We start from the raw sequence: 17187 nt of genomic DNA on the forward strand, positions 1-17187 counted from the left end.
ATTATCATTATTATTATTATATTGTTGTGGTTTATGTACTAGTTATTCTGTCTCATTGCATTGTCATAAACCCATGCTCATTCAGTCATATCTGCTAGTGTACAGAAACTTGCATCGTTTTCAATTAAGTTTCACTTCAAGATTTGTCATTTTCTAAAAGCTTACTTTTTGATTTCCACACAACGTTCCTTCAGCAGCTGTTGTTGTTGTACAATAGCCTGGTTGGTCTGGAAGTGCACACCACATAACGGTACATATTGATGAGAAATCACCAGAATAACGATCCTAAAATATATGCACATGTATGTTGAAGTTGGCAATCGTGTTTGAGATAGAAATATACTGCCATACAAGGGAATGTTAGAAAATGTAGCTTTTTAATAACACCCAAATAAGAAATGCACTAGATTGGTTAAAACATATTGTATAGTTAAAAATTCATCATATCAACAAGGCTTCAAATTTTGTTCGTCAGACGTGTAAATTTGGTACAGTTTATGATGTTAATTCGATTAGGTCAAAAGTTTGGCTATGGTATTTCTGAAGGTTGTTCCCAAAATATCAACTTTCAAAAACTGTATTTTAATTTGTTTGATTACATACCGTACACAAATACGACCCTGGTCCGACTATGTTTTCACACTGTAAATGTGCATCGTACACCTGACCTGCTACATCATTCTCAAATTCTGACAGAGCTGTGTCATTAAAGCCAGGACTTAGAGATAGCATACAATTCGCTGAATTTCTAAAAAGGTAATATTTATATTATTACATTCTGGTTAGGTTGTTATATTAAAGCTAGAGTTGGAGTTGGTTAACTTATTTTGTTACATCTTAAACCATTTAATCAGATCATATCAATATTTGATTCATCTCTAGCTAGCAACACAAATAACACGATCATTGTTATTTTAAGTCTCTGTATTGCAAATCATCGTTCAAGGTGGATGTGTTTAGTTTACTGTTATATTTTCACATACACAAAAAGCTACCAAATGTCAAAAATACCTCTAAAATCATTGAAGTTGGTGCAGAGTCAAATAATAAAGTATTTTTTTATGAATATTTTTTAGGGATGTCAACTCGGTGAAGATTAACTAATCGAATACTCGTTGGATTTACCGAGCGATACTCGAGTACTCGCTCGGAAAAACATATACAAAATAGAAACACAAAATTAAACCCAAGTTACGGATTGTGGGGAGTTGTCTTATGGACGTTAAACCCTCAACATTAATACCTTGGACTAGATAATAGTCCCAGGAATTTTATACCATAATTAATTGCTCATTTACTACATGTACTAATTATGTAAACAGGCAATAATCTAATCATTTAATTAATAATCTATAGAAAATTGATTACTAAATCAACAGTATTTGGGAATCGTGAAGAAACACATTTATGATCAACAAAAGGGTGATGATTAGGACTTTAACCATTCTCTGAGGGTCGACAAATGGTGCAACAAATTTCTTCTTATTTAGAAATATTATCTTGTCAACTTCTTATTGGACAATTCAATTTATCAACTTTGTTACGTAACTAACAGTTCTGCTGACGAATATATTAGCTAAAAGTGCAGGCCTTGGAAAGGTGCTCTTGTTCAATGCGCATGGGGGATTTTGAATGACAATTAATCTCAAACATTCGAAACGTATTTTTATTTTGATTTCCCGGAAAGCGCTCTTAATACAAAAAAAAATCTTTAAGAAGGGAACAACATTCTAACAAAAACAAAACGATTAGTCGAGTATCATTTTGGAATTCGATACTCGGTACTACCGAGCGATACTCGATTACTCGAGTACTCGTTGTCATCCCTAATATTTTTCATTCTTATTTGTTTTGTATGTTTTGCTTGCTTTAGCTTTTTATCCGATGGAATTAAAGGAATTGTTCATTACTTTATTTCATTTCTACTCTATAAAGAGATCGACTTGGTAACATTATTTGTACAACTCGACTGCAAAGATCCGACCAAAATAGTAAGATGCATTATCAATGTATTTGATTAACATACGTTTCTAGCGTGTCGATGTAAGTGGTAAAATAATTTGTAGAACATGACGAAAATGTCCATGGATTAGTAGCTATAGCACTTCCAGGTGTTTGTGGACTACTAGAAGACGCCATTATGTATGCATCGCTAAAACTGCAACCGTTTCCTTCCCCGTCATGCGATGCACTCAAGCTGAAATGGGAAAAGTAAATATATTTATTTTTAAATTCTATTTTATAACTAAATGAATAATCGTTATTGTACAATGTGCTGTGCAACAATTTGCATACCTTACAGCATTTGGTTAAATTTCCCTGACTATTAGGTACGAGAAGTCCAGGTAGGGTGTTTTTTTTTTTTTTTTTTTTCTTAAGTTATTCTATTCTTTTTATTCATATTTTGTTAAAGCAAGATGTATGTGCTTTGATGAATTCATTTTAATATAATTTGCTGTTGCTGTGGCATCATTATCAGCAAACAAACAAAAAACAATGAAAGAGGACGTTATGGTATACGTCAAGGAGACAGTAACCCATCGATTATAAACAAAACGACATTAGAATTCCAAGCATTTCTTGCATTTCAAGTTTTGTCGTCCTCTTTACTTTGAATGTGACCTACTGAATTAGACTTATCAAGCTTACATGAGCAACATGACGGCTGCAAACTGTGGATCTGGATCTGTTTACCCTTTCGGGGCACCTGATATCTACCCCGGTATTTGGTGGAAAACGTGTTGTTCAGTTTTTAGTTTTCTATATCTGACTTTGTTTACTGCTGTTTTGGCATTTTTTTTGTTATCCCTGATACTGTGACCTTAATAATATCCTCAATGAACAAATATTTTTCATTTTCTTTCAACAGAACTGACTTACCTATGTCCCAGTTCATGGGCGGCTACTGTCAACATGACAAAATTGAAATGGTCCTCTACAATGGACTGACCAATATTGGTACACACTGCTCCAACATAAGCAAGCCCTATATTACAAATAAAAAAAGGGGAATATAACATTCATGTAATTAGTATTGCAATTTGAAATCAGTTTGAAGTAAAACTACTTTATCATGTGAACGTGCAAACCGAAATAAGATTCTGAAATTCTTATAAAAAAGGGTAATACTTTGTGAAAATTGAACGTGATATCTAAAGTAAGAACTTTCTAATTGTTGAAATATATCAACTGAAATTTATCCAATGAATTGTATCAATGTTAAATTTTTATTCAATAATTTTAGAAAACTTATCCCGAGCACCCGATATCTTTCCCGGTAGTGGGGTTCCTGTTTATTAGTCTTTAGTTTTCCATGTAGTTTATTGAGTGTTGTTTGACTCTTTTTCGTTTTTCGTTCATTGGACACGGCATTGTCAGTCTGTTTTCGACTTATGAGTTTGAATGTCCTTCTGATATATTTATCTTTTCTTTTTGTTTTGCTACAGATGAATAGCCCATTTCCATAATGGTTTCAATATCAGATTATTCTAAAAGGGACACAACTCGTTAGTAGGATAAATGGTTCTCCTTCTCTGTACAAATCAAACTGTGCGAACATGTTGTATTGTGCTAGATCTGACAATTATTTTAACGTTATAAGTGAACACAGTTGTGGTTAACATGGATTGATTACACAATGAAAATTTGTAACATCTTACATTAATATAAACATCATTTTACCATAAGATTTAATTGGCAGGTATACATTGTGTTCTATGTGTTTTCGTTTTGCTTTTTAATCGGAAAGAAAGTCGGCTATTGCAAAATATAAACCGGTAACATGAAATCATGGATAGCCTGGAAATGTATGTGTAATTGCTTCTTTGACTTGTGAACTTATTGTAATACTGTCTTTTTATCACGATTCGCAACTAACTGGATGATTTGGGGTAGTTGCAGTTATCGTTTACATTCATCTCTTTTCTATCTTGGTATAAGAACTGTGAATGACTATTCTACATATGGAGCAGGATCTGCTTACCCTTCCGGAGCACCTGAGATCACCCCAAGTTTTTGGTGGGGTTCGTGTTGCTTAGTCTTTAGTTTTCTATGTTGTGTCATCTGTATTATTATTTGTCTGTATGTCTTTTTATGTTTGGCCATGGCTTTGTTAGTTTGTTTTCGATCTATGAGTTTGACTGTCTCTCTTGTATCTTTCGTCCCTCTTTTCTAATGACGGCTGTTTAACATACTCTTATAGTTGATGTGTTTCCCTCAGTTTTGGTATGTGACCCGGATTTGTTTTAGTTAAATCGATTTATGACTATTGAACAGCGGTATACTACTATTGACTTTATTTACCTGCATTCGATGTAGATCCACTTGAAGTTAAGTCGTATCTAAAAACAAATGAATAATATCTAATCCTTGAAATACAAGTCATTTACATGTTGAATATGATTACACAATGTCATATGAATAACATGGAAACCATTATCACAAATAAATCTACAACAAGGCAATGCTGCAAATATTGCATGTCGACAATACGTTAAATAACTAATTGTTTTTCTCATGTTTAAATTCTGTAGTATAGGTTGTAATTAATTCGAATGGTGTTAATGCTTGGTAATATAAATGTATGTTTGGAAATTCTTAAACTTATAATTTTCATTGGCAATGTTGCACTACGTCAGGGTCATTGCTATTGTTCTCCAGCTGTTGGCAAGGACAGTTAAGTAAAATCTTCATTTTGGTCGGTAAGATAGACGTGTACATATCCTTTAAATGTTGGTTGCATTAGTTTCTTTAGTTGTGAGTTACAGTGCAATAAGATATTTATTTTCTTCAAGAATGTAGTTTTGATGAACATTACCGGAACATTGTTGAATGTGAACATAAACAAACGTTTATTGACGATTTATTCATGAAATGGAAAAGTTAACTACAATTGGACCAATTGATTCCTTTGAATATAATGCTATAAATCTTTTGTTTGTACATAAAAAAAACCATATAATGGTTAAATAGAAATATATTTTAAGCGGACTGAAATCACCTTGTAAAGAGCATTGCATGATCATGTCCAGGTAGGTTACCAGTTGTTGATTGCACCCAGCTCTTAAAATTAGTAAGTGCGTCTGACGAATCGACTTGATATGGACTAACACTGGTAACTTTGATTGTTTCTGTCCATGCGGAATCCGATGGAGTCTGCAGAGAATAAAATTAACAAAATTGAAAATTGACATAGTTATATAAAAAAAAAACATTTCACATTGTTTTCGACAAAACAATCATGAGGTAAGGCTTTACCCAATGAAATGTTATACACACAAATCATATCACGTGTAAATATTAATGTTTAGATTTTAAAACGGAGCTTTTGGGTAATGTTTTGCAGTTTTACACTAGATTCAAGTTGGAAGCCTAAAAGCAAATATGTAAGTCAAATTTCAAAAAAAAAAAAAAAAAGATTTCTGTCGGCCGAATGTCTAACGAATATCTGAAAGGATGTTATTTGGTAAATTTATAATATTTTTTTTAATTTTTGAATTGAAAAGGTAAGTTAGTATATCATTTCTCCTATGACAGCGATATCCGCACATTTATTTTGATGTTTAACAGAATAGATAACTGACGTAAACTTTAATTTATACAAACCTGAGCAATTATTATTCCGGCAAATTCAATTGCTATACTGTAAGACGTAGTTTGTATGTTTTTGTACATGGCATCCATCTGTAAAAAAATATTTGCAAATATTATATTCTTGATAATAAGTACAAATGTAATTAATTTGTAATATGGCTAGGAGGGAAAATAAAATATACATTTGTGTATTGGAATTTTTATTTGATCAAAGGGATTCTTGAAATTTTATTTAATTCCTTTCCGATTTGAAGGTCAGTGATTTTGGAACAATCAGGATGATCAAGATTTACTTCTTCCTCTATGCATTGCATATAAAATCGAAAAAAAACAAATAGGTCAATATCATCATTTTACCGTGCAATTTACAATTATGTTGATTCCAGGTATAGAAGTATACCATATCAAGATACATCACAATACGAAACGTCTACGGTAAGTTTGTGGGCTACACCACTGTCCCAGTTTAGGCAGAGCGTTTGACACAAACTAGTTTAACCCCGCAACATTCTGTATGTGCCTTTCCCAAGTCAGGAGCCTGTAATTTAGTGGTTATCGTGTGTTGCTGTGTATCATATTTGTTTTTCGGTCATGGCCTTGTACATAGATCAGGACGTTAATTTTCGCTTTTGAGTTGTTTTACATTTGTTATTTCGGGAACTTTTATAGCTGACTATACGGAATGGGTTTTGCTCATTGTTGCAGGCCGTACTGTAACCTATAGTTATAAACGTCTATGCCATTTGGTCTCTGCTGGAGATGTGTCATTGGCAATCATACCACATCTTCGTATTTTTGTATTTATCAAAACGGTTTCATTTTGTAATAAAGGGGCTGTTTACTTTCATCTTTTTGTGTTGCCAAATACTCAGTTTACTGTGTATGGTTTAGCATGTTCGTCAAATTCTGTCATTTAGTTATTTGGTCTATTTCTGATTTTTTTTCGACTTACGATTTTGATTAGAACCATGGAATCTTCCCTTTTTTATTAAGGCACGAACATGAAAATTACAAAATGTACACTGTCAAACCATTAACTGTAACTGTTTCATAACTATTTTCATTTCCTTTTAAGATTTTTTTCCAAAACGATAATCTCACCCCATTAATTATGAAAGCATAAAACTGTCGTATCGTTGTAATTGAATCTGTATCTTTTTCACCATGGGTTGGTTTTGTACTTTTGTCATACCAACTGAAAAAAAGTAAAATCACAAAAATACTGAACTCTAAGAAAAATTCAAACAGAAAGTCCATAATCAAATGACAAAACAAAAGCACAAATACATCAATGGACATCTGTCATATTCCTGAATTGGTACAGGCTTTTTCATATGTAGAAAATGGCGGATTAAACCAGGTTTTATACCTAGCTAAACTTCTCACTTGTATGACAGTTTTATTAACAGTTAGCATTTTCTCTTGTTTGACTTTTCAATCTCTGACATTCGCTTGTGAAAGCTTATAGAACAAAGCGCGTGGGGTGCACAACAAAGAAGAAGGTTTGTTAATGTCATTTTCCTCCACCCGATTTCGTAAATCAAAGTGTGCTATGGATCTATCAAATAACTTTCACTATTTTTTTTAAAAAACATGAGTCATAATATATGTTAAAAATTATTTCTGTTAACAAATTAACTGTCAGGAGACAGAAAACTTTAGCATAATTATTATGTTTTTCAAATTATATATGTTTTTCTGGAATGTTCTATAATGGATCAATTGATAGGCTAAGTCACTCATTTTTAACAAATGACAAGAGAAATACTTTATAAAGGAGATTTCCCACCCTATGCAGTAAAATATACAGCTACGTTGACATCTTCGCAAACATTTTTCTGATATAACCACTTACTACTGGTATATAGAATAGTCTACGACTATAAGTAGTTCTAGTCTGTATGCGCCTGCAGCGCGTTTATGTCTTTTTCTGGAATCAATTTTTATCTTTGTTTCTGTAATTTCTACAAAATACATTAAGAAATATCCGAAATCTAAGTTTTCGTTAAACGTATCATTTCATAGTCAAATAAAGAAAATCATTTCAGATGTCCGTATCGCATTAAAAATAATAACAATTTGTAACATCTGTCGAATGTTAGATATCGTCTTACTGTCAGTGATAGTCTAATACATGTAATATCCACGTGATAGACCAAGTGGTGGGCTTGTGTTTTTTCTGCTCTTTAGTCGGGTTGTTGTCTCTTTGACACATTCCCCATTTTCATTTTGAATTTTAATAATTTCCTAAGCAGTAAAGCTTTTATAGATTACATATATTGATTCTTTAAAATATGTGCTTAACTTAAGCGAGAGGCGAAAGATATCAAAGAGATATTTAAACTATTCAGTCGAAAACAAGTTGACAATGTTATGGCAAAATCGAAAAATGATCAAAAGACAAATATTAGTATACAAAACACAACATATTAACTAAAGACTGAGCAACCATTAAATACTGGGAATGATCGCATGTGCTCCGGAAGGAAAAGCAGATTCGCATGTGACATCAGTCGCAGTTTCAAATGTTGTACTTTTCACTGGTTTTGTTCAGTGTTTTTCTTTGAAAAATATTTCACAATAAAATACCTAATTTACCTTTTTGCACAAGGTCATTGAATGTAACATTTTGATTTTTTTCTTTAAAGATATGAAATTTGCTGTATCTTTGTCTCAATTGGGAGTTTGGCATTTCGTCTGGGGATTGTATTATGTATTCCTCTCCTTTTGCATGAAATACTCCAAACTGAAATGCAAAATTGTAATCTGTTGAATATAATTCATAAACAACAAGAGCTCAAATGTTCAACCAGTAAATATAAAATGCAAAATCTCAGAACTTGACAAAGTGCAACCCGAAACATTATTCTTGTTTGCAATGGTTAAGTATTTACTGTTACTTATACAAACGTGTTTATTCTTTCACAAATATTGCAAAATTGTTAACTTCGTTTTATTTCTATACTTTTCAAATTCACAAAATTGCATTTTATGTCTCTGAAACAAGAAAAAACTTAAACACACATATTTACATTCAATTGGTCATAAACATAACAAAATGGACCCACAGTTCATCATTGGTAAAAGTAAAAAGTACTCAAGCCAACCTTATGAATTAACTTTATTCTGAGGAATAAAATAAAATTTATCGATAAGACTTTGGTGTAAAAAAGACGGTAATAACCATTTATATTTGTAGAATAGATTTAAACAAAGGACATCTTAATGAATTTTCATTTGCTGTTCCACTAACCATGCTACTGCTATTAATCTGATCACTCTGCATTACAAATACAGCTCCAGTTTGAATATCTTGGTAAAAAATTGATTCCTAAAAACATAATACAGAATAATGAAAACTTTAAGGATTTAAATATTTTTAGAAAATAAGATATCGTACGGTCTTTTATCAATATAATGTCTTTCAAATAATCAGAAAAATCCAATACCTTGTCGACTTTTCCTAAAATAATTGCCAACGTTTATTAGAGGACATTTTGATGAACAAATCTGCAGCATCCAAATATGAATACAGTTCAATTAACAGTCGTGAAAGCTTTTATGTTTTGTATATCTTCTCTCTTTTTTTTTTGTGCATATATATTTCCTTCAAAGATATCTTTACTATCATTTGAAAAGTTCTACACTTTTATTTCTTGCTTGAGAGACATGTTCATATTTGAAATTTAGTCAGACATTTCACCTCGTTTTCTGAAACAGCATGTGACTTAATACTGCCACTTCGAACAGTCAAAGTAGGTACTTTGGTCTTTATATGGTCATTGCGTTTAAGATGCATATGTATCGATAATCCTTCCACTGTTAAATTAAGGTCAAACGTCTCTGGATGAAAGCTGTCGTCCGCAGATCTCCTAGTTCTCTTTCCTTCCTTTACATAAATGTAAATATCTTCTGTAAACATAAATAAGAAAAATAAAAAAAATATAAAGTTTAAATTACCCTATTCTTTATTTGATAATCATGTCACAGCGTGAGTGGTCGTCTTTTATAACAGGCTATACATGTATATGTATAACACACTAGTTAGCTGAGATGGTAAAGAACGGAGTTTTTATTCAAATATTCAGCCGAGGTAAAACCGATTTTGAAAAGGTTTTTTTTTCGAGATGGTAATATTCTGATTGATAATCCCTCTAACTGTGTTATTTATTTTACTGGACTGAATGCTTATTTTTGTTGTTAGATAAATGATATAAATCAAATTATCGTATTATCAATTATTGATTGATTTTAAAGAAAAAGTAGTAATGACCCACTGGGCCATTGGTTAGAGTGGAAAAAAGAGAGGAGGAAGATACCAAAGGGACATTTAATATCATAAGTCGAAAATAAAGTGACAACACCATGGCTGAAAAAGACACGACTAACAGACTCACAACAGTACACAAAACACAATATATAGAACTACAGACTGAGCTACACGAACCCTATCAAAATGATGAATGATCTTAGGTGCTCCGGAAGGGTAAGCGGATCTTGTTCCAAATGTGGCACGCGTCGTTTGAAAAAATCACCTTCATAGAAACTAATGAAAATCTTGAGTTTTAACATAAAGAATAAATAACATATTTTTCATTTGGGTTTGTGAAGACTGTGAGCGTCTAGACTCTTTAACAAATTGGAAAAATAAAACAAATCCTGTAAGTTAATTCGGACAATATTTTACGTCTTTTGATAGGCGGCTTATGACCCCATAATGTCCTCATCACTTAAAAAGTAAAATCACAAAATACGAACTCCGAGGAAAATTCAAAACGGAAAGTCCCTAATAAAATAGCCAAATCAAAAGCTCAAACACATGAAACGAATGGATAACAACTGTCATATTCCTGACTTTGTACAGGCATTTTCTTATGTAGGAAATTGTGGATTGAGAGTTTTCTTAATTCATCGATTTGATTTCCAATTTGATTTTGTATTACGATTAAATATTTGACATTTTGGCTTTCAATTTTTCTGATGGATTTGAGGATACGTAAATTATGCTATCAAAGGGTGCGGATTTTGATATATTTCATCTCCAAGGAGAACATGTGACCCTGTCATTTAACCTTTAGAATCAATAGGCGTCTACATGAAGGTGTACATAACGTGTGGTAAAGTTCAGGTGGAAAAAATACAACCTCTATAGTTACCATCAGTGTGGTACGGACAGACAGCCAGTCCAGTTGCAATATCCCCTTTACAACTTTGAAGATTTGCTCATCATAATATCTATAATCATATATTTATAAAAACCGATTTGGAAGTAGATTTGATTGCAATATCTTCTTAATAGATGATTGATGATTTCAACGTTAAATTAATAGATGTTATCTGAAAGAAGATTAAATCCGCACATAGCTATTTTCTCAATATCCGTTATTTGAAAAAAAAATAAAATACTGTGAATTCGATATGGTCATGTACTGTTATTTCGAAATGTTTTGATACGAACAATCCATTTCACCTGTAAACTTTACGTTTCATTTTGTTACTATATTCTAATTTGATATAGATTTTCAGTAGATTTGAATGTCTATACCTAAAATTGTTTTTTTAAGTAAAAATTGACAAAAAGTACATGATATTTGATAAATTCGATTCTTAATTATTGTAACCTAAGTAACATAAATAACATGTAAGAAAACATTTCATTTCTTTTGTAATATCGCTATAATCAATGTCTACAAACATGTTTACCTAACTCTAAGTGTAACTTCGAGATCAATGTTATATTGACAAATGTCTGATTACATTTTTATTAAAACCAGTTATTTATGTACAATGAATGTCGATTATAAAAATGACAAGTGATCGTTAAAGAGACCAAGTATTAAAATCACACATGTACTATTGTATTCGTTTGTTCATACGGTTTTAAGTTCAGTTTACATTGTAATTAACTTTTATATCATATAAATTATAATGATGCTTTGCGTCATTCTGACATGTATTCTATCTGGTTCAATATCATGGTCAAATTGACCGTATGGTGTTCATATCGCTATGTTTGCGTTTGTTTTTGTTGCACTTCCGTGTTTCTGTTGTTCCGTTGTTTTCCTTTATAGTTGATGTGTTTCCCTTGGTTTTAGTTTGTAACCCGGAATTATTTTCTCTCTATCGATTTATGACTTTTGAACAGCGGTATACTACTGTTGCCTTTATTATTGGTATTGAAAATAGATCCAATAATTTTTACAACTAAAAACGAGTCTATTACTTGTAAGTTATTCCTAAGACGGTGAACGTTAAAAAGTTAATAAATGCTTCGTGTGGTCATTTTGTTACAAAAGCTGTTGTCCTGTGTACTCCAATTCCTCTTATACTTTTTGTATATGTATTATACATATTTTGATTCCTTATATACACGAAACAGCCGCGATAGTAAGGCATGTCTTACCATTTTAATTTTCTGTGTAGTTTTTTGGTGACTTTTGTTTCTATTTTCATCGTATTTTTTCATGAGAGTCTTAATGGGCGTCGTTCATTTCTATATTGTTAGAATTTTTAAGCCACTTTCTCTATTATTTTTGCGCCTATTCTTTATTCTTTATATTTCACCACTCCATTATTTTTTGTCCATATTTTTCTCAACTCCTTATATTTGTTGCCTTTTATTTCGCACTTTATGCCAATTATTTTCTATTCTCTCAATTCCATCCAGTCCCTCGGCCATCACACTATCTGTTTATTTTTTTTTTAAACTAATAGTTATTCATTCCCCCTTTGTCTCGTCTCCCCCTTTTTTTATATAAAATATGTCTAATTAAAAGATATTCGTGTGATTCAATTATTATTTTCTGTTAAGGACGTACTTCCTGCAAACAAACACTTTCCGTTAAAAGCCTTTGTCCGTCGTAATTTTATATTTATCAAAAGCCTATTTCAATTATCAAATAGTTCATGCAAGCTATAGATTTGTTGTAAATTTTTACATGGCATGGGTCATAACATTAGAATTTTATCCCACGATTTAGCGAGGGATAAGATTAACGAATAGAGCGGCCTTAACCATGTGAAAATAATAAAAAAAAATCTAAGGCTTGAGGTGAAAATAAGTGTGTCGTGTGTGTGGCTGTTCTATTTTAACCATAGGAAGACAAAATTAATATGTTTAAGAAATCTATTATAATTTGCATGAACTAATACTTAAATAACCTCTAGAAAAATGTGTTATCCTTATAAATTATTACATTTGCAATTTGTATAAGCCATCAATTATTGAAAATCTTTTACAGAATTAAGACGAAGATCAGCTATAAAATTACAATTCCTTTAATACACGAGATCCTTCCAGTATTACATTCTAAGTTATCTCTTTTACCTCTAACATAACAATTTCGCAATATAACTTCATGTAGTAATACAAAATTCTAACATGACGAGCTGCTTTCGCTTTGTTTACAACACGATGATGAAGTTGGCGATTCATTTTTATTTAGCACAGACTCATATCTGTACATATTTATGGATGGTACAGTTTTCCCCCTCCCTCACGTAAATGTATATTTATGGTAACTTATGTAAAACCAATATGTCAATTCCGCTGTGTGAAAATTGAAATTGGATAAACAAATACTTCAGAACTGTAATTCATTTTTTTTTACATAAAAAATAGAAATAATGCGTTAAAGCTTGGGAAATGGAATAAAATCAAAATGAAATAAAATTCGGCGAAATTTCATGAATGGTCTTGGCACATTAAAACATGACGTTGTTCGAATGGAAACTTTTAAGCTGAAGGTTATAATCTCACTTACTTGTACACTTCAAATTCGGATTATACATCCCGTCATTGTGTTATTGTACTATGGTAAATTTTTGTATTCTTGTCTTTCGGTTTTGCTAAATGTGCTTTGTCTATATACCTTTTAATTTATCTTTGTTACATATTTGCTTGTTATATAAGGATTAAGATTATAACACAATGTTGACTGCTTTACTCTTATTTTTGACATTTTTACCTTATATGACTGTTTGTTTTGCTCACACATCGTTGTCAATATGATGGAACTTTATGCGACTGTCATACAAATGAGAGGTTTAGCTAGCTATAAAACCAGGTTTAATCTACAATTTTCTACATAAGAAAATGCCTGTACCAAGTCAGGAATATGACAGTTGTTATTCATTCGTTTGATGTGTTTGAGCTTTTGATTTTGCCATTTGCTTACGGACTTTCCGTTTAGAATTTCCTCGGAGTTCGGTATTTTTGTTATCTTAATAATATAACAATAATATTAACGGATAATATTAATATCAAAATAGAGTTTGTGAGGTATGATTTGGTTCATTATCGACAAAACTGCATTAATATCACAATTATCAGCAAGTCACTATGTCGGGATTTAAACGAATATATTCAAAATGATGACATACAATTTAAAAACAAACGTTTGGGTACAGGGTTCCATGTTATTTTCATTTTAAGTGTAAAATGGATATCTACGAATCTTCTGTAGTTCCTTCTATTCATTTATATATTTTTTCAGACTTTAAATAAATTTATCTTTAATTGAACGTTCGAGCTATAAATGCTACAGCTATAATATTTTCATAAACAGATGAAGTTTAAAAAGTTCTATAAATGCATACTAATTTATATTGAAACAAAATTATCTCCAAATAAGATATACAGTTTATTTTCGACTTATGAGTTTGAATGTCCCTTTGGTATCTTTCGCCTCTCTTAATCTTAGTGGCGGATCCAGATATTTTCATAAGGGGGCCCACTGACTGCCCCAAGAGGGGACCCGCTGCAGTCTTGTTTCAATGATTCCTTATATAATCAACAAAATTTTGACTCCCATGTCACGCGCCTTCAAAGTCTTCACCTAAGATGAAAAGTGTAATTACCATCTATTAGGAATATAATGAAAGTAATTGGTTTTTTTTTTTATTTTAATTAGGCAGATATGCTAAATCTACAAATATGTTAGTTAGCATTATTTAAAGATTTTTTCATATGGAATGCAAAATAAGCAAAGACAATAAGTCATCTAATTTTTTCACTTTTGATATCTTTACAAAAAAAAATAATAAACAATTATTGTATATGGAATGTACTTTATTTCAACCGGATATTCAGATTCAGTGGATTAGTCTTTTATTCAAAGGGTTAAATGCAGTCAGATTAAAATAGCCCTTACTTTACACTGAAATCAAATGAGGTAAGCAAGAAAAAAGTAAATATTATTTTTAGAACTTTTAGAATTTTGATGAAATAAGGAATAAACATTGAACTTTGTTCCGGACATCTAAAAGTAGACAACTTTATGAACGCTATATTTATTACGAGAGTTAAACGTTAATTTCTTTTTTAAATTGTCAACATTCAACATTTCAGACTTAAAAATATACCTGCAATGTTTTATTCCGTATGTATTTAATATATCTGAGCACACTATATTTTATTTATTCAAATGGACAATAACTTCTGGAAGATCAAATATTGAAACAGAAATATGACTTATTAAATTTAATTGTTGGTTTAAATACATTTAAAGTATGATTGACAAAGTATCGAATAAAAGTGACTGCAGGTTATAAAAGCAAAAGGATTATAGTCGCATGTATTTGAACATGTTTTATTAACACCCATTTAAACAATCAATAATCAATGTGCGTATTATTTTATCATTAATTTGTTAAGAAAAACAGTTTAATAAAATTTAATGTTTGATAAAATCGAAAAGGCTTGTTTTCCTTTTGAAGACTAAATTTACATTCGCTTTTTACGTTTCTTTGCCAGTTGAAACTATACTGCATGAAATTTAAACTTATAACCTGTATAAAACCAACTATTTCTCCAAAAAAGTACGAGAATTTTTTTTTAAAGAACTTTAATGTGAAGACTATTTGGATTATGATTTAATTTGTCACGTGAGCAATACTCAAATTAAGTTCGTCAGAATAATCCATTTTTATAGTCTAAGTATGTTTTGTTTTTTTCTTAATTCTAAAAATATTTATAAACCTGACGACATTGTTCAAATTTCAGTCATCAATTCTTATGATGTAATTGAGCGATTTTCTAATGTGGCTAATTGACTGTTAAATGTTCTGTGTGTGTCATTTTTGCAGGGCTAAATATAACATCGGTAAAATAAATAAGGACGAATAAAGAAATTCACTAATAATGCATTACCAAGAATACAATCCCGTTACATATATATCTCTTAAACCATTTATTTTGTATGGTATATTTGAAGTTTTTCAAAAACTATGTGATGTCTAATTTGTTTGATTTTCATATATTAATTTGATATCATCTGAAATAAGTTTACATTATAATAAGCATTTCTAGCAGAGTGTTACAAATCATGATCAAATCTAAGTACTCAATTTTGATTTGAATGAAACTCTACAAAAACGTATGATCTATCAAAATTATTAAAAATGAAATGACAAGTTATTATATTTCAAATATCTTAATATCTCTTAATAATTACATCTGTATGATGAGTATGATATTGCGATTTGAAGTCTCTTTGACAAATGATCGAATATTTCATAATACCGGTCTTTTTTTATATTAAAACACAATATACATTAGAAACATGACAACCAATTCTTTCAGATCATACATGGTCCTATAATATCGAAATCAGAAAAATCACTATTCACTATCCATGTTTTCAATTGTACTAAAATATACATATTTAGATATGCAATATATATACATTCATAGCCTTGTATGTCATTGTATCGTATACTCTATCTTGAACAATATAGTCATGAGAGTAGTCTATTAAGACGAGAAGCAGCAAGATTTCTTTAACAACTGTTTAAGTTAAATCAGATTTCGATTTTAACAAATGTATTCAAAATATATAATTTTTCACAAACATATTGATTATATCATTGTTAAAACGACAAAATGAATTTGTAGAAATATCTCAAAATTTCTATTGGCAAGTAAACGAGAGCAGAAAGATACCAAAAGGACATTCAAACTCATAAGTCGAAAATAAACTGACAACGCCATGGCTAAAATAAAGACCAACAAACAAACAATAGTACACAAAACACAACATAGAAAACTAAAGGCTGAGCGACAGGAACCCCAGCAAAAACTAGGGGTAATCTCAGAAAGAGTAAACAGATCCTGCTTCACATGTGGCACCCGTCGTATTCATTTTAATAGTGCAAGCCTGGTAATACGTCTAATTTTGTAGGTCACATTCGAGGAAACGGGGACGGGCTTGTAGTGACGACATTTGGAACATATCTGCTAAAATTTGCGAAACGAATATTCCATAACGGTCAACCAACTAGCGATGCCGACAGCAAACTTAATTAAAAAAAATTAAATTATAAAACTGCTATTTATTAGGGGTATGTAAATACGCAGCCTCTGTTGTAATTACTTTCAATTGTCAGATTTGAAATTTGAGCATTATACCAGCTCAAATCGGAGAGTTTTATTCATTGGTAATGTATTTCTACGAAGTCTTTGTTGTTATAACTCAACTTTTATCACCAGTGAAATTTTAGAAATGTACCAGTTCATATCACACATTACTATTTTTGTTAGAAGCATATCTATGTAGTCTCTGTTGAAAATACCTATCCTACATCATTTTTTTTAAA

General features: G+C 30.9%; 1 protein-coding gene across 1 annotated transcript in view; it reads right to left on the reverse strand.

Moving 5' to 3' along the window:
• Positions 1-153: 153 nt before the first annotated feature.
• Positions 154-17187, reverse strand: part of LOC127719129 (A disintegrin and metalloproteinase with thrombospondin motifs 16-like) — a 154575-nt gene continuing 137541 nt past the window's right edge. Inside the window, exons 6-12 of the mRNA XM_052225154.1 lie at positions 5605-5682; positions 5000-5154; positions 4303-4340; positions 2881-2986; positions 2027-2197; positions 604-748; positions 154-285 (exon numbers count right to left, since the gene is read on the reverse strand). Of these exons, the coding sequence (XP_052081114.1) occupies positions 154-285; positions 604-748; positions 2027-2197; positions 2881-2986; positions 4303-4340; positions 5000-5154; positions 5605-5682 (825 nt within the window). The remainder of the gene's footprint in view (positions 286-603; positions 749-2026; positions 2198-2880; positions 2987-4302; positions 4341-4999; positions 5155-5604; positions 5683-17187) is intronic.

This window comes from Mytilus californianus, unplaced genomic scaffold, assembly GCF_021869535.1.
Source record: "Mytilus californianus isolate M0D057914Y unplaced genomic scaffold, xbMytCali1.0.p SCAF_10, whole genome shotgun sequence".
NCBI lineage: Eukaryota > Metazoa > Mollusca > Bivalvia > Mytilida > Mytilidae > Mytilus > Mytilus californianus.